At 48.2% G+C, this 27156-nt stretch overlaps 2 protein-coding genes across 2 annotated transcripts; one reads left to right on the forward strand and one right to left on the reverse strand.

Moving 5' to 3' along the window:
* The first annotated feature begins 1031 nt into the window (after positions 1-1031).
* On the forward strand, positions 1032-2324 carry LOC109761404 (uncharacterized). Its single transcript, XM_020320218.4, has 2 exons — positions 1032-1479; positions 1566-2324. Exons 1-2 carry the CDS (start codon positions 1123-1125, stop codon positions 2016-2018), a joined length of 810 nt encoding a protein of 269 aa, XP_020175807.1. The 5' UTR covers positions 1032-1122; the 3' UTR covers positions 2019-2324.
* A 2076-nt stretch (positions 2325-4400) lies between these two features.
* LOC109761403 (histone-lysine N-methyltransferase, H3 lysine-9 specific SUVH4) lies at positions 4401-20719 on the reverse strand. Its single transcript, XM_020320217.4, has 15 exons — positions 19790-20719; positions 19570-19635; positions 17443-17520; positions 17312-17366; positions 17078-17187; positions 9972-10151; positions 9339-9437; positions 8792-8890; positions 7903-7952; positions 7711-7799; positions 7260-7461; positions 6962-7067; positions 6467-6649; positions 5804-6034; positions 4401-4811 (listed from the first exon to the last, which is right to left on the reverse strand). Exons 1-15 carry the CDS (start codon positions 20585-20587, stop codon positions 4698-4700), a joined length of 2460 nt encoding a protein of 819 aa, XP_020175806.3. The 5' UTR covers positions 20588-20719; the 3' UTR covers positions 4401-4697.
* Between the last annotated feature and the right edge of the window lie 6437 nt (positions 20720-27156).

Consider the following 27156-nt stretch of genomic DNA (forward strand, 5'->3'; position numbering starts at 1 on the left):
AGGGGGTCTGCCCACACATTTTGTGTGGTGTATAAGAGGAACAGCCCACACACCTACGTGTGGGCAAAACAAGTAATGCCCACACACCTCTTTTTCCCCTCCCGATCCCTCTTACACGCGTGTGTGTGGGCGAAATAGATAACGCCCACATGCCCCGTACGTCAGGCCTCGTACCTCGTGGTCCCGCACGCCCCGCGTGACAGTCATCGTGCGTCCCGCAGTTGCCATGGTCCAGACCCTCGTCCATGTTCGTTTAACTGTAGTTGCCATGTCGCTGAACTTCGGTTGCCATGTCGGACAACTACAGTTGCCATGGTTGCTCACCTGCAGTTGCCATATATGGTCTGGTATACTGCAGTTGCCATGATTTGAAAATTTTAGGAGTTGCCACTCACTAACACTAGGCAGTTGCCATGTAGCACTAAAAAAGGCGTGGCAAAAAAACATGTTCGGGTAAAAGAGAGAGTTGCCATGTGCTCACAAACACGCTAGGGCAGTTGCCATGTAAAGAAAAAGAGTTGTCATCTGCTTACGTGCACGCTAGGGCAGTTGCCATGTACCATGCAAAAATACATGGCAACTCGGGTGAAAGAGAGTTGCCATCTGCTTACAAGCAAAGCTAGGGCAGTTGCCATGTACCCTGTAGAAACACATGGCAACTGCCAGCTTTGGGTGTGGGCGAGGAGACGGGCGTGTGGGCGAAATGATAAACACCCACACACCAGCCCCCTCTGCGTGCGTGAAAACTGGTGTGTGGGCGAATTGCTAAACGCCCACACACCAGCTCCAGTGTGGTGAAAAAGGATGTGTGGGCGACCGGATGAATGCCCACACACCAGCTTAGTCCTATGTGGCACATAAAAACTGTTAGAACATGCCAAGATTCGTGCAGAATTGATTGGACGAGGATCCATGCATGTGGACGAGTTACCAGACGCCTACACGTGTGGGCGTTAGTGTTTTTGAAAAAAAAACACACCTTAGGAACGGAGGGAGGTGCACTTGTATGAGAAAGGAGGGAGTAATAAAAGATCGAGACGCTTGACGATTAGAAAACATCGGGAAACCCCCTCCCCGTGCTCCAATTACCCCAAGCGCCGCCACTCCCACCGTACCGCGGCAATGCCGACGCCACGAAACCGGAAGGTCCCTGCCCCTGCCCCGCCGCGCCGGCGGCCTCCCCGCCTGGAGTACCGCGCAAAGGACGGCGCGTGGTACGGCGCGCGCATGGCGCTGCAGGGCGACTCGCTGCGCGTCATGTTCGAGGAATTCCGCGAGGAGTTCGACGAGTGGCACGACCCAAACACGGCCGACCTCGCCTCCCCGGGCGACGTGACCGCGCTCCGCACCAGGTTCCGCCCGGCGAGCCCGCCCCTCGAGGACGCCCGCTGCGGCGACCTCCGCCGCGGCCAGCTGCTCTGCGTCCTCCGCGCCATGTCCAACGGCGAGCGCAAGTACTACGACGCCGTCCTTGATTCCGTACGCCCTTCGCGCTGCGCCGTCCTCACTTCCTTCCACACGCATGTATGTTATGCTTTATCAACAAGCGCCGACCAAATATGCAGGTGAAAAGAGCGGCTCACGTCACCGTGGGCGGCGAGGAGCGGTGCGCGTGCCGCTTCACGGTGCGGTGGACGGACGGGCCGCTACGCGGCGGCCTGGACGAGGTCGGCGTCGACGAGGTCTGCTGCGTGCGGGACTCGCCGGTCAACGACCCGGTGCTGAGCGAGTTCCTGGACCGCGTGACGAGGTCGTTCGGCTTCGGCGACGGCGAGGAGAACGCGAAGGCGGTGCAGGACTCGCCGGTCCAGGAGCCGCGGCTAAACGAGTTCCTGGACCGCGTGACGAAATCGTTCGGCTACTGCAACGGCGAGGAGAAACCGAAGGCGGCGCCTCAGGGGACCGGGGCCACGTTGCCCCCGGGCGGCGAGCAGAGCGCGACGGCGGCCCCTCAGGCGACCGGGGCCACGTCGCTCTGCGGCGGCGAGGGGGAGACTGCCTTCATAATCATCGACTAGGTCGCGGCCTGCACTGCATTCCTGCGCTTCTGTTTCGATGTATCCATGTGCCTGCCCTGCTCGACGATTGGTGAGGGTATTTCGTGCCTTCGCGTTGTTTCATTCAGTTACTGTCTTTGTCTTCCTTGTTTCGTGTCTAGGTCTAATCTTGTTCGGCCCCGAAATGGACGCCATCGTTGGTAGTAGTACTTGGTAGTCGGTGCGATTATGTATCTTTGTTCCTGTTGCCATCTTTCCCTGGAACCTGAAAGCCATATTATGCATTGAACTGAACTGAATTTGATTCTGTATACCTGAAAACCAAAATAGCATCCACCAAGCGTTTAAATAACAGTGCTCAAAACATGGTGATGCTACCTAGTGCAAAGTGGAACAAGATTACATTAGACCTAATGTTTATGCATTGAACCCCTCCCCCCAAGGTTGATGAAACCTTGATATTAATCAAACGTGGAGGAGGATGCGTTCCGCGTCAGTTAGTTAGCTCCAGCGGGTAATTGCCGAGCCAGCAGACAGTACGAGCCTGTAGACCTACGAACAGTAGCAATAACCCAAGTTTTGGTTTCTAGGAATTTTCCTAACGCTAACATCCATCTCTCTCCATTGAGCAACACCTTTATCTCTGCAACCTGGGATGCATAACATGAGAGGTGAACATCCACGGACTGAATCATCGAGACTCCTCAAGAGGTATCAGTTTAAGGGTCATCTGCACAGATCGTACCAAGGTTCAGCACACAGCTGTAACGACCGCCAGGGCACCACCACGGTGATCACGCACTATCATACCAGTGTCCACTGTGCCATCAGCCGCCTGGAAGGGGCCGTCGACGTTGAGATTAATGTGATCTTCTGGCGGTGGCAGTGGCACCCGCATCGACTTCCTCGTGAGTTTAGGTCCAAGGGCGGTGGCGCCCTTCGATATGTATCAGCTTAGCACCTCCTTTCCTCTGCATGTAGAAATTGCTCAATGATCAGTAGCAAATCCACATAGCTTTTCGATAAAGGGCGGATTTTCACACACCCGGCCTCTGCATAACTAGGATGCACACAACCAATACTAACACACACAAAAGCACACGCGGGCAAATAGCAAAGTCATATAAGACCAAAGCTATGCATATGCGAGGCAAAAAAATAAAACTAAGTGATCAGATCCTTGATCGGCAAACTATAGGAAAGACCATATCCGCACCAACCATCTCATGACAACACGTGAACGACGAGATTCTTCAACAGCAACGCCTTCACAAAAGGAGCGACGCTTAGGCGCCTGCGTCACCGGATCCAACCACCGAAGGATAGAATCTAGGTTTTCATCCTGAAGAAACGGTCCGAGCATATCCGAGCAATGCCTTCAACAAGGTAACGACGTATGAATGTCGCCATTGCCAGGTATAACCAACTCGGGTCAAACCTGGGCTTTCACCCCGGAGCTCGATACTAGGTGCTCGAGAAGCACCACCATTGTAGTCATTCATGTGACGTCGCCACCACTTTTCCGCAATCCGAGCAGCTACACGCGATACGAACACTGCCGCTACACAACCATTCCTCTGCGTCAAGCCGCCATCCATAGTTTGCATCTCATCGCCGAAGCACCGAATCTGGAGAGATGAACCCTCACGAAGATTTCCAGTGGCCACAGCCGCCATGCAGCCGCAGGAGGTCAAAGCTACGTAGTTTGCATCCACCACTAAATAGGCCAATCAAAATCTAGATCACCACCACCGCCTGAGCGCCTGTCCGCCGGCGAGGGGAGGCCAGACCGAAACAAATGCTTGCCCACCCGTGGGGATGCATGCAGCCATACGCTCTTGAACAATTCCACACATCGCTGGAACAAATCCATGGCCCTGGCCAGCGGCATCACCCATCCAGTGCCCGTCTGGAGCAAATCCACATAGCTGGCTAGGAACTTCTTGGATCCTTCGACGGTCAGCAGTGCGATTCACTAATCTGATGTTTTTCCATCATCAAGGCTTCTCTTACAGTTGCAGTTGCAGTTGCAGTTGCAGGACAAATGTGTGGGCTTCAGAACCAACCCACATATGGCTTCCAAACCATACAAGGGTACACCATGTACAAGTTTGTACTACTACTACAAATTTACTCATGAGGGCAGTTTGGGTAAGTCAGACTACCCTTGCGCCTGGCAGGAGCTTAAAAGTCTGAAGAATGAAATTGTTCATAACATGGTATTGGCTCCAACAAATCAAAGTATGCTGGCTAAAGGTCTCCTCCTTTTTGGAGACAGTATAAAGGTCTCCTTATGAGCCATTAATCATCCCCTCCCATTTTTAAACAAGACCAAGCAAAGAAAACTATCACAGATATATCACACAAACATAAATAATGCAAACAAGAAATGCAAAGAAAATGTAGAAAAAGGAAACCCCATAATATATTAATTTAGTCATGCTATTGGCTGAATGTCGGTTAAGTAGCACAACAAGCATGTCATCTACACAAAATGAAATGTTTCGCCTGGGTACTACCCTTGCGCTACACAGCAAGCATGGCATGGCGTCCTATGAAGAGTAATAATGTTAAGAGTTTCCCTAGAAGCACCATGACACAGTCAAAAAACCTAATATAGTCGCTTTCGGCAGTCAGAGGTGCCACAGTAGCAAGCTAACTTGGAGTTTCCCATGAAGCACTATGGCGCTGTCAAATAACCTAATAGAGCCGCTTTCGGCAGTCAGAGGCACCACAGTGGCAAGCTAACTTGACAACATTGCCATCTGGACCAATGACACTGTCCATGCCATACCCGTAGTCATACGAGAGTTCCTGCAACAAGTACAGTCAAGTCAGCAATCCATAGGCAGGTGAAACAGCAGGAAGATAAAAGGTGTCATGTGCCCTCACTTGTGCAATTGATATAATTGATTATGTTTCAGTATCTACTAATGGTCAACTTAACAGCAGTTTGCAAAACCAATTCATAAAATACATATCGCCTTAGTATGGGTGCATGTATCTATGGTCCATAGGCCGGGAGTAAAAAAAGAAGCTTCCATTATCTAAAAAAACATAACGCCTTAGAATGTGTATGATCAAATTGTCTCACTTTGATCTCTAGTGTATCTAGAAATTTTGGGGTCGGCAATATTAAAATGATGCTGTAGACATTTCACCAAATATTTGATGACGTTGAAACAAATTTATTTCATAATTCTGTAAACATACTTGACAAAAGCAATGGCCATGTTCACGTTTTCAGTGCTATTCATGAAACATCTATCTTTTTAGACAGAGGTAACAGCTTACTAATAATACAAATAGGGGCAAAGAGCAGTTCAATTTTCTTAAGATGATCTACCACAAACATGGTTTTTTTTTGAGATACCACAAACATGGTTGAGCAGCAATGTAACATGGAAAATGAATGAATTACTAAATGAAAATAAATAAGTACCACAAATAACTGAACATAAAGCTTGAGTGATTGTGATTCAACTATCTCACCGAGTTTTAAAGTAACACAAGTTTACCTTTCTGGGAGTTGGTTCTACTCTAAGACATCTATGTGTTTATCAGATATATCAATTCATCAATATAGTAAGTTCGTGCTACTTAGGATGACCAGGCAAAAAGTAAAACGTACCATGGGAAAATGAATGAATTACTAACTAATCAACACATTAAGGTTAACAGGTCAAATAACTGAACAATAAGGCTTCAATAGTTATGATTCAACTATCACTGAATTTCATGGTTAACATCTTACAGAGTTAACTTTCTTTGAAAAAAACAATTAAGTTTTAGTCACAAAGACTCGCCTGAAGAGGTGGTATGGTATCAGCTGCAACAAGCATGATTTTTGCTAGCTTGATATCTCTATGTGAGCTCAATATGCACTGGATGAAAAGGTTCGGTTGGCAGCTATGATTTATGAACCTCGCAATGTTGCCGATGGAACCAGCATCAATGCAATACTCTGGGGCTTGAGAAGCCTCGGAGTCATGCTCGTCTTGAAGAGATGCCATATGCAGTTCTGAGCCAGACCTTTGCTGTAGAAAAATAACGAGTAAATATCATGGTAATGATATGTTAATACACAATACATGACACTGTGGAAAGGGAAGAAAATGACAGCTTCAGGTGGAGGACATTATAGTAGATCATTTTACAGGATATGCTGCTCCATCTGTCCCAACCAAATCTAGGCCAATTACTAGCTCTAGAAAGATGCAAATCAAAGCTTCAAGCAATGAGGTAAACAACTTTACTAGTCGAAGACAATTATGATATCACTTTCACCTTTCCCTTCTAACAGAGAACAGTTGTATTGAGAACTAGAAGTAGTGCATCACAGTAATATATCCTTGGTTTTATTATGGTAAGTTGGCAACTAGGAGAAATAACATTAAATCGAGGCATTGAGCATACAACAATTCAGCTCCAAAGTTGAAACCAGCAAACGGAAGAGAATAATGCATTACCTTCCTCCCATCCAGGCCTTTAATGGTCTGAAGACAGTCTATATCAAATATGTAGTTGTTGTCCAGCAAACCTTCAACTTCAGCGTTCCTCCTCAATACCCCAGTGTATTCACAGATGAGTGCCCCAGGAAGAATAGTGTCCCACGTTCTTACAGCCCAACCTTTTAGCTCAGTTTTGAACACCTGAATTTACATTTTGATTGTTAATCTCCAAGGCAATGCAATATATTCCCTCCAGTCGTGTATATAAGTCAGGCATGAAATTTTAGGTCTTTAACTTGACTAACATATAACATGTCTAATATGCCAAAGGAAGATATTTAGAAACTTCACTCGACGACGAATCTGAAGATATATTTTGTGGGCATATAACACAAGTTTTGGTAGTCAAATTAAAGACCTAAAACCCTTGCTCGACTTATAAACCTGACTGAAGGAAATAAGGATACACGGAGTAACACATAAAAGAAAATAAGAGACTACGAAAAGTATTACCTCTAGGTGGTATTGCAATCCTTGCTGGGATGTTCTATTTACACAGCTGCAGTGGCAGCTACAATTAGCACCACACTCAAACACAACTGCTTTGGGCTCCACCAACCTAAAGATTACACAACTGATTAAAGAAGAGCTGCAGCCCAAGAACAAAGAGCACATGATAAACATTCTTTTTCGTTCCCTGAAAACTTGAAGCGCCATTGCCACCTCCCATTGTAGGCAAATATTACCATAAACATGTTTTTTGACATTACATTATGCTAAAAGCCCAATGATCTTCAATGCAAAATTTTACCTTCCAATATTCTTATGTGTAGAATCCACGTGCTTAGCACTCAATTTCTTTTGTCTGGACACATATGGTAGATCAGAACCGTTGTGAACAGCACACAAGCAGTGTGTAGAGCTAGAACAATCTCCTTTGCAGTTGCAACCAATACTGTCAGCTGGTATCTTGATATATTCTGGAATCTGCAGTGACTTAGAGTACACAAAGCCTACAAAAGGCATGACGCAGATAAAATCATTATAGTGTGTGTGCTGAATATTTGTGAAAAGCAAGAAACTCAAGCAATACAAGTAACACATGTCAGAAAAAGATCAGCTAATTCCAAACATTAAAAGCAACAAGCAAGCATCCGGCATGAACAGAAGATTAGCGGCCAAAATCACATATATGATAAAAACAGGTAAAACGATGGACAGGAGAGCTAGTTAAAGGGGATAAATAGAAGTTTGTAGCATACCAGATGGAGGAACAGGAGGGTTATCAACTAAATTTGTAGCAGGAATTGGAATGTTCTCTTGCCCATAAGAGATGTCCCGACAAACCAACCTATTGAACAAACTCAAAGACAAATAGTAAGACCCGGAGGGAAAAGACAAAAGAGTATGAATACTGAGGATAAATCAATATGGTCAGTGCTCAAATAACAAACCCAGGTAATTCAGAAATTGGCATGTGAACATCTCCACGATTAAACAGCACCTGCACATATATGTGTTTATAAGAAGCTAAAAGGTAAATAAGTACTCCCTCCGTTCCTAAATATAAGTCTTTGTAGAGATTTCACTATGGACTACATACGGAGCAAAATGGATGAATCTACATTCTAAAATGCATCTACATACATCCGTATGTGATTCATAGTGAAATCTCTCCAAAGACATATATTTAGGAACGGAGGGAGTACTAAAGAAAGCATCATGGTAAAAGGAAACTAAGTGGAACGGAAATCACTTTTCAAACGTAGGATTTGAAACATGAGTACAATAGTCTGTCAGTCAAGAGAGTCGATATTATGTTATTTATAGAGGGTGAGAAATTTAATAGAGGGGAGCTGAATCTTCAGACTCCTGACCAGCATCAAGTACTAGGAAATTGCTGGATAATTGAACTGAAAGATCCAAGCACAACAAGTTCTTCTGTGAGAAAAATACACAGTAAAGAAAAGGCACAAACTACATGTGTGATTCAGGATTCTAAGAACACCTGTGATCCCGAATTGTAAGAACAATAGCAGTAAAAAAATGATATCTCCTGTTTCCTAGAACGCTTCTGAGTTCACAGCGGTTTCCCAGTCAACTCGGTTATTTTCGAGTTTTCTTTACTTTCCGCATGATTTTTGTTTCATACGCATTCAACAAAAATCCAGCCACAAATGAGCATCTGATTACAACCATGATCTTGGAACCTAGTTCAGTCAATAATAATACTATAGTAGATTGAAATGTTGATACAAATGCTTTTATACTGCAAAAAGAAGAATACAGAGATATCGAAAACAAGATAGGGGGCTGAAATCAGCTTGAGATTGTAAACTCTACCCTTGAAGTTGTCAAAGGTGGTTGACCTTCAAGACGCTTCAATCTGAATTTGAAAACCAAATGCCCGCGCACTCCTTTCTCTGACAAGCAATCCACTACCTATGTAACATTTGTAGTCATAAAATAAGTTACTCAAGATGCAATCATGAGACATGTTCAAGTTTCAGAAGCAGTAAAGATAAGACATATAACAGGAGGCAAGATCACTGCAACTATCGCTGATGAAATACTTAATTTTGCTTCAGACTAGAGCCTGAAGTTAATGGAAGAAATATTTGAATAGATATACATATACTCCCTCCGTCCGGAATTAACTGTCGCTGAAATGAGTGTATCTACACATTGAAACGCGTCTACACTCATTTCAGTGACAGTTAATTCCAGACAGAGGTTATATTTGATAATAAGATCACACTAGGTGACTCTTTGGCAAAATAAAAATATCACACTAATTCGCTAGTTTAGATGATTAGCTCAAAACTATCAGCCTACATACACTTGGTACCAAACAGATATTTGATATGAAGATTATCTAGGAGATAAAAACCTTGTACAATCCATCATAGGTGTACACTTTTCCAGTGTAGCTGTTCTTTTCTATATGGCCACGAATAACCCGTATAGGGTTGCCATTATCCTTGCTATTCTGCACAATATTAAATTATGTCACTCAAGAGCCAGCAGAAAAGGTTAATCAATACGAAGAACAAAAACTGTGAGAAGTACTACCTCCGTCCCAAAATATAAGACGAACCGCAAAACGTCTTATATTTTGAGACGGAGGTGGTAGATTGCAAAGAGAACTGGTAATTGCAATGGAAGCTATTCAACCTTTAATAGAAGTAAGAGGCGACTATTAGCATTTGGAAGAGAACTAATTCTTGGAAAAGGATGAGCATAAGCTACTCTAAACTTGGTGATGCAATCAATGGCTGTGTGCAATGCAATGATGCAAGCTGGGGGTTTTAACCTCCTTTTGAAAAAAAAATCAACTCAAATAAGATTAAAAATATAAGAAAGAAAGAAAACAAATGTTATATGGGAACAAGAAAATAATAAGTCTGAGCACATTATAATTGAAGTGTGACTATAGATTATACATACAAGAAAGAAAGAAAAACTGAAACAACAAGATAGGTTTTTGCACAATATAAAAATCAAAGGAAACCCGGGAACTAACCTTCAGTGCCAAGTTTCCCCGAAGCAATGTTTGTTCAGTTTTCTGGTGACCGTTGCCAAGCAAATTGTTCCCTCCTTCGCCAGTGTAAATAATTTCGTCAGCTTTGTCAAAATCATCTTCATATGCCCCCGACATTACAATGCAGGTGGCAAGAGGGAAAATTAAATCTTGATACCCTGGCTGCTTAATCAAGTGATCAACACTACCACATAAATCATTTTTTCTTATGGAATAGATATATTAACAAATAATATGATCAATAGAGCTTTGCAGATAATACATCAGAAAGAAAAAAATATACAACCAGATATTAACAGCTAGACAAAGTCCTGTGAAATAAAATAATTTAACATGAACTTACTCAAAAAATAGAAAATATTTGTACGATCAAGACATTAAAATGTTTACCCACTTATGTTGTGTGTGTATATATATATAAACAGACAATGACATTATATGAGTGTTCAATGACCTATTTCTATATGGCATGCTGTCAAATCATTTCATTGCCGTGAAGTGCATCATATTTCAACTTACATACCAATTTTTAAACAAAGGCAACACTCCTGAGTAAATTTTACTCGTAGGCTACTATGGTACTGAACTTGACTTCTATTTCACTTCAGTTCCAGCTGCTGGATTGAGCGACTGCACCCGAGCACGCGCTCGCGCGCCGACCTCGCCGTATTCCGGTTGACGGCGCGCACGCACGAGCCGGCCAGCATCCGCCGCGCGGCCGTCCTGGAGATCGTGGAATCCGTCCCCGCCACCAGACGCGGCTCGCTGCCGACCATCCGCACACTGAGCTACCCCGTGTCTATCATGGTCACCGATGGCGCCGTTGCGCTTGCCGCCTCGACTGCTGTCGGCAACGGCGGCGGCCCTACTGATGATGCGTCGGGTGGCGAAGCCGGTGAGGAGACACGCCGAGATGGGTCTGGTCGCGGCCGAGGCCGCCGCCGTAGCCGCAAGCGACGGCGCACGTCTGACGCCCGCGACGGCCGCGCGGACGGCATGGCGGTCGACTCCATCGGTTGGCGCGCCTCCGATCACCGTGGCCGCGCCGATGGGATCGCCGTCGTCGCCCGATGGCCCGCCCAACGTCGTCGTACGGACGCAGCCATGCCGCTGCATGCCTGTACCCAGGGAAGGACGATGGAGCCCTGGCCCACAGCAGGCGGGCAGCTGCGCTCTCGTCGGCTTTCCAAAAGAGGGAGGCGCGGTGGAAAGAAAAAGCGCGCTGCTGATGCGGCAAGGATCGCCAAGGCTGCACCGCTGCCCGCTGGCCCGTCCTCTGATCCTGAGTTGCTGGGCCCGACGACGTCTGATGGCCAGCCCCCATTGGCTGAGAACCATGCACCGCTGCTGTCGCCTCACGAGCAGGACCGGTGCCTTGCAAAAGCTCTGCCGGCCCAGGCCAATCCTGACAGCCCCGCAGGCCAGGACTGCCCCACAGGCCACTTGTCGCTGGACAGCGAGGTGCCCGATTCGCCCATCCCCACCCCCGAGGATGATCCTTTGTCGGGGCAAAGTGGTGTTTCGCCCCCGTCAGCGCCCGCAGCGGTGCTGTCTCACGCCGACCGGTCCACGGACCCTGCTCCACTAGCGCATGCTGGCCCACCGGTCCAAGCCACGGAGCAGGCCCCGCCAAGCGACCACGAGGAAGGGCTTCTGGAGTCTCCCGCGGCCGCGCCATGCGCGCCAAGCATGGACCCCTCCCCTGCGGCCCCACACGAGGGAGAGGCTGCGCTGGATAACGCATCCACGCCGCAGCCACCCCTGGACGGCCCACCTGCCCACCCGGCCCAGACTGCATGCACCCACCCGACCCAAGCTGCATGCCCCGCTGTGGAGAGAACTCCAACGCGCTTCGCCTCGCCCCCAGTGACCCTGCGCCGTACACGTCACGCGCTGGCGCAACTACAACCACAACCTGGACCCTTGGCGACTTCCTCGCTGCTGCCACCAAGCAGCTCGACGCCGCACTTCCAACTCCCGGGAAACGTCAGCGGCGATGCCCGCCCAACTTTGCCCCGCGACGTGGAAGATCTGGCTCGGCTTCGACATGCAAGGCGGCTGCTCCACCTACCGCCGAAAGACGTGCGCAAATCCACGTACTGCGCACCCTCGGGATCGTTGGGCTAGACCAGAAGATCACGGCCACGGAGATGAAGACTTACGAGGGGCTCTTTGCGACGCCTCTCCCTATGTCTGTCCTCTCGGCCATGGCCGCGTTGATAGGCCGCGAGCTCCGCTCCGACCCCGCCGTTGCGCCGATCACCACGGTGGTCGCTGGCAGCCCGATCGGGGCCTAGCTACGCCGGCGCGCCTGCTCGTCGATCTCTGCTCCATGGATCACGCCCCCAAGGTTCTGGTTTGGAACGTGCGCGGCCTCAACGCGCGCGCTCGCCGCACCGCCATTCGGTCGCTTGTTGTAACCACCAATGCATCGATCGCCTGCTTCCAAGAAACTAAGATGCAGTTAGTTTGCTCGTCGGTTGTCCTTGAGACGGCTCGGATTTTGACGACTATGTGTACTTGCCCGCGGACGGGACCCGTGGCGGCATCCTGTTGGCATGGAAGAGTAGAGAGGTGGCCATCACCGATCCTCTTTTCACCACCAACGCCTTGTCTGCTAAGGTCTCCACCGCGTCTGGCTTCGGCACTCCATGGTGGCTCACCGTTGTCTACGGGCCCCAACTTGACGACGACAAGGTTGCCTTCATGCAAGAGCTCCGCGACATTCGCGACGAGTGCCCCGGACTGTGGATGTTGTGCGGGGACTTCAACCTCATATATCGCGACGAGGACAAAAACAACGGGAACGTCATATACCGTTCAAAGAATGTCGCGGGGACTTCAACCTCAACCACCGCATGATGGGTCGCTTTCGACGCGTGCTCAACGACCTAGCGCTCAAAGAAGTGTACCTCAGCGGGAGACGCTACACTTGGTCGAATGAGCAGTCGCCTCCGACCCTTGTCCACCTCGACCGGGTGCTTTGCACCACGGACTGGGAGGAGCTTCATAGCGCGTGCCTCCTACGCTGCCTCGCCTCCGTCGTCTCCGACCACAGCCCCCTGATCCTGGACTGCTCTCCGATAGCACCTCCACACCGGCGCTTCCACTTCGAGGATTTCTGGATTCGCCTCGACGGATTCCACGACGTCGTTGCGGCTGCATGGCACTCCGTCCACGTGGCGGACCCATTCCGGCGATTCATGTTGCGCATGTAGGCCACCGCGCGCCAGCTCACTAGCTGGAGCTCGCGGACCGTGGGCAATGTGCACCTCAGGCTGGCAATCTCCCGCGAGCTTCTCCTAAGGCTTGACACTGCTTTGGAGAGTAGAGCTTTGTCCCCGCACGAAGACTGGCTGCGTCGCCAGATCAAGGCCTCCTACCTAGGCCTTGCTTCCCTGGAGCGATCCATCGCTCGCCAACGGGCCCGCCTTGCGAACCTCAAAGACGGCGATGCCAACACATCCTTCTACCACCGGCAATGCTCATATAGGCGGCAGAAGAACACGGTGCACAGCCTGAGGAAATCATCATGGACCAGGGAGACATGGCCGCGGCAGCTTACGCGCACTTTGACGCTCTGCTTGGCACCGCCGCGCCCCGGGAGTGCACTTTGGACCTCCTCGCCCTCATCACGCCTGCCAATCTCGACGACCTTGATGCACCTTTTGACGCCGAGGAGATTTGGCAGGCCATCAAGCGCTTGCCCGCGCGCAAAGCACCCGGCCCCGACGGCTTCACCGCTGACTTCCTGCGCGCATGTTGGTCCATCGTCAAGCAGGACCTCATCGACGTGTTCCAGCAGCTCTACGCGCTCTGGGGCCGTGGTTTCAGCTGCCTTAACCAGGCGCTGCTCACGCTGCTGCCCAAGCGCGCGGACTCTCGCTGTCTCAGAGACTACAGGCCGATAAGCCTCATCCACCTCGTCGCCAAGATCTTCGCGAAGGTCCTCTCGCTGCGTCTCGCGCCCAAGCTCAATGCCCTCGTCAGCGCGAACCAGAACGCGTTCATCCCTGGACGCTCGTTGCATGACAACTTCGTCCTCGTCCGGCAGTCCGCGCGCCTCCTCCATCAGCTCAAGGCCTCCCGCTTGCTGTTGAAGCTCGACTTGGCACGGGCCTTCGACTCGATCAGCTGGCCGTTCCTTTTCGAGGTATTGCGCCAATACGGATTCGGCAACCGCTTCCTGGACTGGCTGGCCATTCTGCTTTCGTCGGCCAGCACCAAGGTGCTCCTGAACGGCAAGCCCGGCCCGACCATTTGGCATCGCTGTGGGTTTCGACAGGGCGATCCCCTCTCGCCCCAGCTATTTGTCCTCGCGGTCGACACACTTAGCCGTCTCCTTCGCCGAGCCACCGAGACGGGCATCTTGCAGCAGCTTCACCCGCGGCGCCCAATCCCGGCTGTCTCGCTATATGCGGACGATGTGATCCTATTTTGCCACCCCACCCAGGGCGAGACCATGGCAGTGAAAGGAGTCTTGCAGCTCTTCGGACGCGCGTCGGGCCTCCAGGTGAACTTCCTGAAGAGCTCTGCCACACTCATCTGCTGCGACGCTGACGACGTGGCGCCCATCATCGACGCACTTGGCTGCCCCATCGTGGACCTGCCTATCACATATCTTGGCATCCCGCTCACGATCAAGCGCCCATCCGCTGCCCTGCTCCAACCCGTGGTTGACAAAACTGCTGGCATGCTGCCTACCTGGAAGGCGCGCCTCATGAACAAGGCTGGCCGCCTTGCTTTTGTCAAGGCCGTGCTCAGCGCCATCCCCATCCACCAGCTGCTGGCGCTAGCACCACCGAAGCGGATCATCAAGGCGCTGGAGAAGATACAGAGGGGATTCCTTTGAGCCGGACGCGCCGAAGCCAACGGCGGCCACTGCCATGTCAACTGGCAGCGCGTCGCACGGCCGATCTCGCTTGGAGGACTTGGTGTCCACGACCTCGAGCGCACAGGCCTCGCCCTCCGCACACGTTGGCTGTGGCTAAGTCGCACCGGCAACGCCAGGGCTTGGAGTGGTCTTGACCTGCAGTTCTCCGCCGACGAGCACGCCTTTTTCTTTGCCTCGACCACCATGCAGATAGGCAACGACCAGCTCGCCTTGTTCTGGGAGGACCGCTGGATTGACGGATGCTCCGTCAGTGAGATCACGCCGGCGTTATACTCTTGCATCCCCAAGAGACGCCGCAAGCTGCGGACGGTGGCGGATGGCCTTCAGGCCAACAGTTGGGCGCGCGACGTACAGGGCACCATTGGGATTCAAGAGATCGGCGAGTACCTGCAACTCTGGCACATGATTGAGCACACAACGCTCTCCGCCGAGCCAGATCATCTACTCTGGAAGTGGAGCTCCAAAGGCACCTACACCGTGCAGTCTGCCTACCTTGCCACGTTCCACGGATCCACCGCATGTGATGCTTGGAAGCTCACTTGGAAATGCTGGGCGCCGCCCCGGGTACGCTTCTTCCATTGGCTCGCCCACTTAGACCGGTGTTGGACCGCTGACCGCCTCGCCCGTCGCGGCTTGCAGCACCCCGCGTGCTGCCCACTTTGTGACCAGGCGCCGGAGACCCTCCGGCATCTCCTCCTCGCCTGCCCGTTCTCCCGGCAGGTATGGTATGAAATCCTGAGCTGGCTAAGGGTTCCCTGCAACCCACCTGATAGCGAGCCATCAACCAACACCTGATGGCTCTCCGTGCGGCAGCACACGCCCAAGCCTATGCGCAAGGGCCTCGCCTCGGCGACACTACTCATTCCTTGGATGCTGTGGAAGCATCGGAACGACTGCGTCTTCGACAGAGCCAGCCCTTCTATAGCTACGCTACTGGATAAAATCAAGGAGGAGGCGACCCTTTGGGCCAGAGCCGGCGCGTTGGGCCTACGTGCCCTCATTCCCCAGACCTGGGATGTACATTAATTGCAGCACCCTCACTCTATATAATTGCCTCCTAGGTAACTGAAACCCCTTCCTTTTCAATGCAATGAAACGCAAATCTTCTGCGTTTTCTCGAGAAAAAAAATTGTCGTGTTAATTTCACAATATGGGGTTTGGCTAGCTTGGGAGGAAAAAAAGAGGAGCCATGCAGCATATGTTAGGGTTTGGCTAGCTTGGGAGGAAAAAGAGAGGAGCCATGCAGCATGTGTTAGGGAGTACTAAAGCTACAAATAATTTCTACCGGCTTTTAATCGAGATTTGTGGGTGACACCGTCACATTTGGGGTTAAATTGCATTTATTAGTTCATGGCTTAGCCGTCGAGGAGCGACGTATTGTTCAAACCTTCTTTTTGGGCATGTAGCTAAGAAAAATGGGTGAATTCTGTTTGAGCAACCATTTCCCCGTCTTCTTATGTATTCAATACTGAACTGAAGTTTAATTTTACATCTAGGTCAGGGAGCCTTTTAAAAAAGTTCATCCGAAACCCTAGATCATGGTCCTTGGTTCGAGTTAACACTGAACTATGAAACCATATGTGTTATTAGACCTTGAAATTTCTAGAATTGTCTAACTTGTACCCTAGCTTGTTTTTGCATCTTGGAGTTCCCAAAACACATGAATTTTTTGTGAATGTAAGGAATACAGAACACAAATTGTCATGTTTTTTCTAATCAGTTATTCATTTTGTAGCATTCCCTAAGTCTATAGATATTCCCCAACTCTTTCTAAATCTTTGAAGGTGCAAACAGCCCTAAAATCCGGGGCCACGGTGTGAAGGGTGGTTTTGTCTCCCAGTGTCCCCGCAAATTCTAAAAAAAATCATGGGTGTGGGTGTATGTTATAAAATGAGAACCTGCGAAAAATCATCAAACATATGAAATTTGTGTTTCATAAAAATCGTTTTGCCATTTTTTTCGTAGAACACAGATAGCCATATTTTTGGATGAAATTTTGCAGGCTATCGTTTCTATTATGAAATGAATCAAGTGCATACAGATCAAATTTGGTTAGGATCAAATAAATCAAGAGCATACCAAGTTGAATGTCGATTTCATATTTAATGAGCCAATATGTCATGGTCACTATAGAACTATCGAATGTGTTACTGTGTTATCAGCTAATTTCAAATATCCATGCCACTAGCCTTACCTTATCTTGATGTTTCGAACCCATATAATCTATACCCTTCATCCAATGACCATGTATGCCTAGCACAACCATCTCAGCACGTGAGTAGAATTGATCTCCAACCTCAACCCCTAAGAAAGAAGACAATGAGCGAATTCACATTGTTATTTCTATAAAGCTAGTAAGAAAGTAAGCAAGAACTGTTTCATCAATCAATAAGATATTTTCCTCTTTGAAAATAAATGAAAGACTAACCAGGAAGATGCCCTATCCTCTTCTCTAGATAAAGTACGGCATTGGTCGCTTGCATCTGTTTTATTTCCAGGTTCACATAAATTTGCAATATTTATAATCCACAATTCTAAGTATCATTAATAAGAAGGTACCTTTGTTAATGCTTTCAAATCAGGGCGCTTTGATGGCCGTTTGACTTCTTCAAAACCTTCGTCATCTTGGTTGTTAGCCTTCCATGTTCACAAGCAAAGAAGGTTACGAAATCGTACCAAGCATTTCATAGATGAAATAAGTATCAAACTGCCAGAAATAAAATAAAAATACAGCAATGCATTTTATTGTGGATAGGGGCCGGTGTGGACGGGGGTTATAACTGGTCAAAGTTTATATTTCAATCTTTGATTTGCGATCCCTAGCATTTTTTACCCTCTTGAGCTAATGCTTTGCCGAGGGCTTGGTTTTCCCATATTTACCCAGAATCTATTGTTCCATAAGTGATAAAATCAAACATTTGTATGAGGAAATAAACAAAAATCATCGACAGGACCACTCAAAGTAAATTATGTCTTGAGGAAACAGATAATAAACGAATTCCAACACGGGAGGAGCCATGTAGATTTTAATTAAGGAAAACTTACTGCAAGATACTAGAATTCTCAGGAGTTGACCTTTGGAACATGGGTCCACGCGCACCCCTTATGAACAGTAAAAAAATAGAGTGAGCATGGACCCATGTTCTGTCAACGTGTGAAGTTTCACGAAGAAATGACACAGTATTCTGGCAAAAAAAGACAAAGTGGGTGCTTAAAAAACCATGTTTGAAGTAATTTGGATGTCCGATTTTGTTTTTTTTTTCCGACAAGAGTACAACTGATATAATTTCTTTGCAAAACTTCCCCAGTTCAAATCTGGGTGTCGCCTGACCAAAAAAATACTTAGGATTTCTTTGCAAGAGACTTGTTGTAAATTCCTTAACTTAAGAAAGAAAAAAGAGTGTGAGTAGAACAATTGACCAGGTTTGTTACCCTAAATTTTAATACTATTTTTTAAATTTGTACTTTTCATAAGGGGCGCGCATGGACCCAAGTTAACCATTGTATTTCAAAATTTTAGAATGAAGTATATTGGAGTAAGTAACGGAGGACAGAAATATGTAAAGCATCTATAATACCAAAATGCACCTAATTATTAAGGACTGCGCTATGGCATGACGGGCCGAATCCCCTAGATGCGCTGGATGCAATGGACGTCGGCCAGGCCGTCAGCACGTCATTATCAGCCTGCACAGACTCGGCAGTGTGGTCGATCACACGCTGGAGAGTGCGACGCGCTGTAAGATTCGGTGCCACACGTCCGCGCATCATAATTCCCGATTATTAATCACATGCACAACATGGACTATTACTAATATGATTTGTATTTTTTAGGGTTAATATGATTTGTATTTGAGATGTACAAAATGTTAGAAACAAATGGAAATAGGATCATACAAAAGCCTTTTAGAAAGAAATGCCTAACACACAGAACTCACCACATATTGTACATTCTACCAAACATGTTTTTATCAAAGAGAAGCCTCTGTGATCTCAGAAAAAAAAAGAGAAGCCTATATAAAACAGGTTAGCAAACACTCAAATAAGAATCAGTAGATCAACACAGCAATATGCTTCCATGTGCACAATGACTGCAAAATATTTTAGGAGAAAAAACCTGGTAACGCAAACAAGCAATACGTTTCAGAATGAAGACATGATCAAGAAAAAAGGGCAACAAGCAGGGAACTATAAGCTCCGCGCACCTTATATTTCCTGTATGCACACATAGCTACTACAGATTCAATATAAAAATGCACATAGGATCATTTTATTATATGATCATATAATAAATCATTTTGCTGGAAAGACCTGATAGCACTAAAATCACAGTACTAAAAGTGCACATATTACTGCAATTTTAGTAGCTCCTGGCCCTACTCCAATTGTGCAACTTCTAGGTGACTGGGATTTATGGAATTTCAGGCAACTGAAAATTAGCAAACACTATGATTGCCGGACTACTTTCTGTGCAACAGCCAACAGTACGACTGTACGAGGTTACTCAGCTGAATGGCGTGAAAAAACTGAATGAACTTCATATTCATGCTCCCGAATTTCACAGCTCAAACTGTGCATTCATGGTACGTTCAACCAACCAGTACATGTAAATCTTTCATGGTCAAAGAGACCCTAATTTCACAGCTAAAACTGTACGTTTATCATAGAAGATACAGAATGCCACACCTGACGCTTGAGAGCCCTGGAGGCCTTCAGCTCTTGCCTTACAGCCTGCTCCCTTTGCTGTTCCTCCTGTGACACAAACCATGCCAGGCCTTAAAAACACTATAGGAAACTAACAATCCCTTTTGTTTTTTCAGAAACTAACTAACAATCCTTAATATGCCCAGCGCCCACATTCAGAAGTATGTTTTTGTTAACGAGAAAATTAAGGAGACCGGGAGACCTGCACAAAGTGAAGGTAATTACTGCTGAAAGCCCGCAGCGTTTCCTTCACACGCAACCTCCAGCTCTTGCCGCCACCGCCATGCTCATCGGCCCCACCATCCACGGGCGCCACCTCCTCGTTGTCCTTGGGCAGCGCTAAAACCTCGCATGCAGTCATCGCCGTTGCCATGGGCGCGGTGACCGTCCTGCGCCTCTTTCTCCCGTCCAGCGCCCCCGCGTCGGACTCCACCTCCATGCCCTGGAGCAACGGAACGAGCATGTCCACCGCCGTCTCCGCGGCCTTGGCAGCCTCCCTCTGCTTCCTCCTTACGTAATGCAGCACCGGCTTCTTTACCGGGACGCCTCCCTCGTCCCTCTTGTGCCCGAGGCGCCCGACGGACCCTGCGTCGTCCGGGCACCCGTTCTCGGTGTGCGGCGCGCTCCGTGGGCGGCGCGGCGCGAAGTCGGTGAAGTCATCGGGCTCGGCGTAGTCGGGGTACCCCTTCTCGGCATACCGCGCGCTCCGTGGACGGCACGGCGCGGCAGAGGCGCGAGCATCAGGCGGCTCGGCGTAGTCGAGGCACCCCTTGTCGGCGTCCCGTGCGCTCCGTGGGAGGCACGGCGCGTGGACGGCGCGGGCATCGGGCGGCTCGGCGTAGTCGAGGCACCCCTTCCGGGCATGCCGCGCGGTCCGCGGACGGCACGGCGTGGCGGGGCCGCAGAAGTCGGGCTCCTCCGCGTAGTTGGGGTACCCCTTCACCGCGTACCGCGCGCTCCTCGGGCGGCACGGAGAATCGGCGAAGCCCGGCACCTCCATGACGGCGGCCGCCGGTGGGATCGCGCTCAGGCTCCTCCTTTGGGGCGGCGGCGAGGGTTTTGGGAGGGATTGGGTGAGGGATTGGGTGAGGGCGGAGAGAAGCGAGGTGCGCGACAGGACACGGACGCGACGAGAAAGAGAGGGAGGGGCAGGTGGACGAAGCCACGAAGGGACACTGCTCTTTAACCATTTGCGGCAAAGCTTGGGGGACATGGGGATTTTACCAGACTGCCCTCGCGAGCTCGCGATGGAATGTCGTTGGGGATGTCTGAATGGAAGGGCGATGTGCGGATCGGACGGCCGCGAGCATAGTAGCCCGAACGGCACGGCACGGCATCGCCGTCCAGCACCACTGGGTGGGTCGGATCGATCCTAGAAAGAAACGGAGGGGATTTAGGGTATGTTTGGTTTATACTACAAGTGGTAGCAAATATGTACCTTGTGTCAACTCCAACCCACAACCCAATTTCGTTCGGGCGCGTTTGTTACTTTGTTTGGATCGAAACTGACAAAAAAGACGGTCTAAGGCAACGATCCATCTCATTTTTTTCCGGTGTTTTGTGTTTACTCGGATCAAATTTTCTCGCGATTTGGGCTCGAAGCGGACACAAATCGGACATTTTCTGTGTCATCCTCGTCCGTATGTGTCCTCTCATGTTCGACCTGGGTCCATCTACCATTCACCCACCATCCCATCTCTCTCCACCTTTTCCTCTCTCTTCTCCCGCACACACACACCCACCCATCTCGGTGTAGACCACCCACCATGCCGTGGGAGACGAGGTAGCCGCCGGGACAACGCCGGAGCAGCGCCTCCGCCGTGCTCACCCGCTCGCGCTCTGGTCCGAGACGCAGCTGCTCAAGCAGCACGAGCAGGCCGCCTCGAACGCCAGACGCTCCTCGTCGCTATGGTTTGTGACGCAAGACGAGCAGGCTGCCGCCAGAGCACCTTGACAGAATGGGAGAGAGCGCCCAACCGCCTGACCTTGTTGCGGCCGGAGTCCCAGACACGGTGGTGCTTCCTCTGTCGCTCTAGGCTAGGCGTGCAGAGCCCCAGCTATCGGACCTCGCCGCAGCCAGAGTCCCCTCGACAGGATCTAGGAGCACGGGGTGACCTAACGCAGCGCTCTGCACCTGCGCGTCCCTCGACGCCCGCTCTGCACCTACGTGTCCCCTTGATGTCGCGCTCTACACCAGCATGGGGTGCACTGTCACCACGCTCTGCACCTGCGAGTCCCCTCGACGGGATCTGGGAGCATAAGGTGTACTGCCGCCGCGCTCTGGACTCCATCGATCCTAAGCTAGACCCCACCGCAGAGCCGGGGAGGAACGACGCCTATGCCGTGCAGCAGAGGAGTTGTTGGGGAACGTAGTAATTTCAAAAAAAAAAATCCTACGGACACACAGGATCATGGTGATGCATAGCAACGAGAGTGGAAGCGTTAGTACAACGCGGTTGATGTAGTCGTACGTCTTCACGATCCGACCGATCAAGTACCGAACGCACGACACCTCCGAGTTCAGCACATGTTCAGCTCGATGACGCCCTCAAGCTCCGATCCAGCCGAGCTTTGAGGGAGAGTTCCGTCAGCACGATGGCGTGGTGACGATGATGATGTTCTACCGACGCAGGGCTTCGCCTAAGCACCGCTACGATATTATCGAGGTGGATTATGGTGGAGGGGGGCACCGCACACGGCTAAGAGATCAATTGTTGTGTCTATGGGGTGCCCCCTGCCCCCGTATATAAAGGAGCAAGGGAGGGAGAGGCGGCCGGCCAGGAGGAGGCGCGCCAGGAGGAGTCCTACTCCCACCGGGAGTAGGACTCCCTCCTTTCCTAGTTGGAGTAGGAGAAGGGGGAAGGAGGAGGGAGAGAGGAAGGAAAGGGGGGCGCCGCCCCCCCTCCTTGTCCAATTCGGACTAGAGGGGGAGGGGGCACGCGGCCTGCCCTGGCCGCCCCTCCTCTTCTCGACTAAGGCCCATGTAGGCCCATTAAACCCCCGGGGGTTCCGGTAACCCCCGGTACTCCGGTAAAATCCCGATTTCACCCAGAACACTTTCGATATCCAAATATAGGCTTCCAATATATCAATCTTTACGTCTCGCCCATTTCGAGACTCCTCGTCATGTCCGTGATCACATCCGGGACTCCGAACTATCTTCGGTACATCAAAACACATAAACTCATAATATAACCGTCATCAAACTTTAAGCGTGCGGACCCTACGGGTTCGAGAACTATGTAGACATGACCGAGACACGTCTCCAGTCAATAACCAATAGCGGAACCTGGATGCTCATATTGGCTCCCACATATTCTACGAAGATCTTTATCGGTCAGACCGCATAACAACATACGTTGTTCCCTTTGTCATCGGTATGTTACTTGCCCGAGATTCGATCGTCGGTATCTCAATACCTAGTTCAATCTCGTTACCGGCAAGTCTCTTTACTCGTTCTGTAATACATCATCTCGCAACTAACTCATTAGTTGCAATGCTTGCAAGGCTTATAGTGATGTGCATTACCGAGTGGACCCAGAGTTACCTCTCCGACAATCGGAGTGATAAATCCTAATCTCGAAATACGCCAACCCAACAAGTACCTTCGGAGACACCTGTAGAGCACCTTTATAATCACCCAGTTACGTTGTGACGTTTGGTAGCACACAAAGTGTCCCTCCGGTAAACGGGAGTTGCATAATCTCATAGTCATAGGAACATGTATAAGTCATGAAGAAAGCAATAGCAGAATACTAAACGATCGTGTGCTAAGCTAACGGAATGGGTCAAGTCAATCACATCATTCTCCTAATGATGTGATCCCGTTAATCAAATGACAACTCATGTCAATGGCTAGGAAACATAACCATCTTTGATCAACGAGCTAGTCAAGTAGAGGCATACTAGTGACACTCTGTTTGTCTATGTATTCACACAAGCATTATGTTTCCGGTTAATACAATTCTAGCATGAATAATAAACATTTATCATGAAATAAGGAAATAAATAATAACTCTATTATTGCCTCTAGGGCATATTTCCTTCGGTCTCCCACTTGCACTAGAGTCAATAATCTAGATCACATCGCCATGTGATTTAACATCAATAGTTCACATCACCATGTGATTAACACCCATAGTTCACATCATCATGTGACCAACACCCAAAGGGTTTACTAGAGTCAATAATCTAGTTCACATCGCTATGTGATTAACACCCAAAGAGTACTAAAGTGTGATCATGTTTTGCTTGTGAGAGAAGTTTAGTCAACGGGTCTGCCACATTCAGATCCGTATGTATTTTGCAAATTTCTATGTCAACAATGCTCTGCATGGAGCTACTCTAGCTAATTGCTCCCACTTTCAATATGTATCCAGATTGAGACTTAGAGTCATCTGGATCAGTGTCAAAACTTGCATTGACGTAACCCTTTACGGTGAACCTTTTGTCACCTCCATAATCGAGAAACATATCCTTATTCCACTAAGGATAATTTTGACCGTTGTCCAGTGATCTACTCCTAGATCACTATTGTACTCCCTTGCTAAACTCAATGTAGGGTATACAATAGATCTGGTACACAGCATGGCATACTTTATAGAACCTATGGCAGAGGCATAGGGAATGACTTTCATTCTCTTTCTATCTTCTGCCGTGGTCGGGCTTTTGAGTCTTACTCAATTTCACACCTTGTAACACAGGCCAGAACTCTTTCTTTGATTGTTCCATTTTGAACTACTTCAAAATCTTGTCAAGGTATGTACTCATTGAAAAAACTTATCAAACGTCTTGATCTATCTCTATAGATCTTGATGCTCAATATGTAAGCAGCTTCACCGAGGTCTTTCTTTGAAAAAACTCCTTTCAAACACTCCTTTATGCTTTGCAGAATAATTCTACATTATTTCCGATCAACAATATGTCATTCACATATACTTATTAGAAATGTTGTAGTGCTCCCACTCACTTTCTTGTAAATACAGGCTTCACCGCAAGTCTGTATAAAACTATATGCTTTGATCAACTTATCAAAGCGTATATTCCAACTCCGAGATGCTTGCACCAGTCCATAGATGGATCGCTGGAACTTGCATATTTTGTTAGCTCCCTTTGGAGCGACAGAACCTTCCGGTTGCATCATATACAATTCTTCTTTAATAAATCCATTGAGGAATGCAGTTTTGTTTATCCATTTGCCAGATTTCATAAAATGCGGCAATTGCTAACATGATTCGGACAGACTTAAGCATAGATACGAATGAGAAACTCTCATTGTAGTCAACACCTTGAACTTGTCGAAAACCTTTTTGCGACAATTCTAGCTTTGTAGATAGTAACACTACTAACAGCGTCCGTCTTCCTCTTGAAGATCCATTTATTTTCTATAGCTTGCCGATCATCGGGCAAGTCAACCAAAGTCCATACTTTGTTCTCAAACATGGATCCCATCTCAGATTTCATGGCCTCAAACCATTTCGCGGAATCTGGGCTCATCATTGCTTCCTCATAGTTCGTAGGTTCATCATGGTCAAGTAACATGACCTCCAGAACAGGATTACCGTACCACTCTGGTGCGGAACGTACTCTGGTTGACCTACGAGGTTCGGTAGTAACTCGATCTGAAGTTTCATGATCATCATCATTAACTTCCTCACTAATTGGTGTAGGCATCACTGGAACAGATTTCTGTGATGAACTACTTTCCAATTCGGGAGAAGGTACAATTACCTCATTAAGTTCTACTTTCCTCCCACTCACTTCTTTCGAGAGAAACTCCTTCTCTAGAAAGGATCCATTCTTAGCAACGAATGTCTTGCCTTCGAATCTGTGATAGAAGGTGTACCCAACTGTCTCCTTTGGGTATCCTATGAAGACATTTTTCTCCGATTTAGGTTTGAGCTTATCAGGATGAAACTTTTTCACATAAGCATCGCAACCCCAAACTTTAAGAAACGACAACTTTGGTCTCTTGCCAAACCACAGTTCATATGGTGTCGTCTCAACGGATTTAGATGGTGCCCTATTTAACGTGAATGCAACTGTCTCTAATGCATAACCCCAAAACGATAGTGGTAAATCGGTAAGAGACATCATAGATTGCACCATATCTAACAAAGTACGGTTACGATGTTCGGACACACCATTACGCTGTGGTGTTTCAGGTGGCGTGAGTTGCGAAACTATTCCGCATTGTTCCAAATGAAGACCAAACTCGTAACTCAAATATTCTCCTCCACGATCAAATCGTAGAAACTTTATTTTCTTGTTACGATGATTTTCCACTTCACTCTGAAATTATATGAACTTTTCAAATGTTTCAAACTTATGTTTCATCAAGTAGATATACCCATATCTACTCAAATCATCTGTGAAGGTCAGAAAATAATGATACCCGCCGCGAGCCTCAACTCTCATCGGATCACATACATCAGTATGTATTATTTCCAATAAGTCAGTTGCTCGCTCCATTGTTCCGCAGAACGGAGTTTTAGTCATCTTGCCCATAAGGCATGGTTCACAAGCATCAAGTGATTCCAAAATCCCATCAGCATGGAGTTTCTTCATGCGCTTTACACCAATATGACCTAAATGGCAGTGCCATAAATAAGTTGCACTATCATTATTAACTTTGCATCTTTTGGCTTTAATATTATGAATATGTGTATCACTATGATCGAGATCCAACAAACCATTTTCATTGGGTGTATGACCATATAAGGTTTTATTCATGTAAACAGAACATCAATTATTCTCTAACTTAAATGAATAACCGTATTGCAATAAATATGATCAAATCATATTCATGCTCAACGCAAACACCAAATAACACTTATTTAGGTTCAACACTAATCCCGAAAGTATAGGGAGTGTGCGATGATGATCATATCAATCTTGGAACTGCTTCCAACACACATCGTCACTTCACCCTTAACTAGTCTCTGTTCATTCTGCAAATCCTGTTTCGAGTTACTACTCTTAGCAACTGAACTAGTATCAAATACCGCGGAGTTGCTATAAACACTAGTAAAGTACACATCAATAACATGTATATCAAATATAACTTTGTTCACTTTGCCATCCTTCTTATCCGCCAAATACTTGGGGCAGTTCCGCTTCCAGTGACCAGTCCGTTTGCAGTAGAAGCACTTAGTGTAACACCCCGCATGTAACTTGCCATATTTGTAACTCTGACTCTTGCCATTTCCGGCTATGTGATATGTTTCCCTCCGTTGTCGGGTTTTGTCTTTCGTTTTGTATTTTGTCATGTCATGCATTTTCATATCATGTCATCATGTGCATTGCATTCGCATACGTGTTCGTCTCATGCATCCGAGCATTTTCCCCGTTGTCCGTTTTTCAATCCGGCGCTCCTATCTCCTCCGGTGCACCCCTCTTGTTTTCTTTCGTGTGCGTGTGTCAAACTTTCTCGGAATGGTCCGAGGCTTGTCAAGTGGTCTTCTTATACCACCCGGAGACTACCGGTCAAGTTTCGTTCCATTCGGAGGTCGTTTGGTACTCCAACGGCTAACCGGGCATCCGCAAAGTCCATTTGAGTGCCCAGCAAAA

Source organism: Aegilops tauschii, chromosome 1 (genome assembly GCF_002575655.3).
Source record: "Aegilops tauschii subsp. strangulata cultivar AL8/78 chromosome 1, Aet v6.0, whole genome shotgun sequence".
Classification (NCBI taxonomy): domain Eukaryota; kingdom Viridiplantae; phylum Streptophyta; class Magnoliopsida; order Poales; family Poaceae; genus Aegilops; species Aegilops tauschii.

What these genes read in the sequence shown, in the direction of transcription:
- LOC109761404 (XM_020320218.4), top strand. Translation starts at nt 1,123, where the DNA reads ATGCCGACGCCACGAAACCGGAAGGTCCCTGCCCCTGCCCCGCCGCGC. An exon ending in ACGACGCCGTCCTTGATTCC is followed by an intron (nt 1,480 to 1,565) that starts GTACGCCCTTCG and finishes CCAAATATGCAG; the next exon opens with GTGAAAAGAGCGGCTCACGT.
- LOC109761403 (XM_020320217.4), bottom strand. Translation starts at nt 20,587, where the DNA reads ATGGAGGTGCCGGGCTTCGCCGATTCTCCGTGCCGCCCGAGGAGCGCG. An exon ending in CCTATGATGGATTGTACAAG is followed by an intron (nt 8,891 to 9,338) that starts GTTTTTATCTCC and finishes AATGTTACATAG; the next exon opens with GTAGTGGATTGCTTGTCAGA. An exon ending in CACCTTTGACAACTTCAAGG is followed by an intron (nt 7,953 to 8,791) that starts GTAGAGTTTACA and finishes ATATATGTGCAG; the next exon opens with GTGCTGTTTAATCGTGGAGA.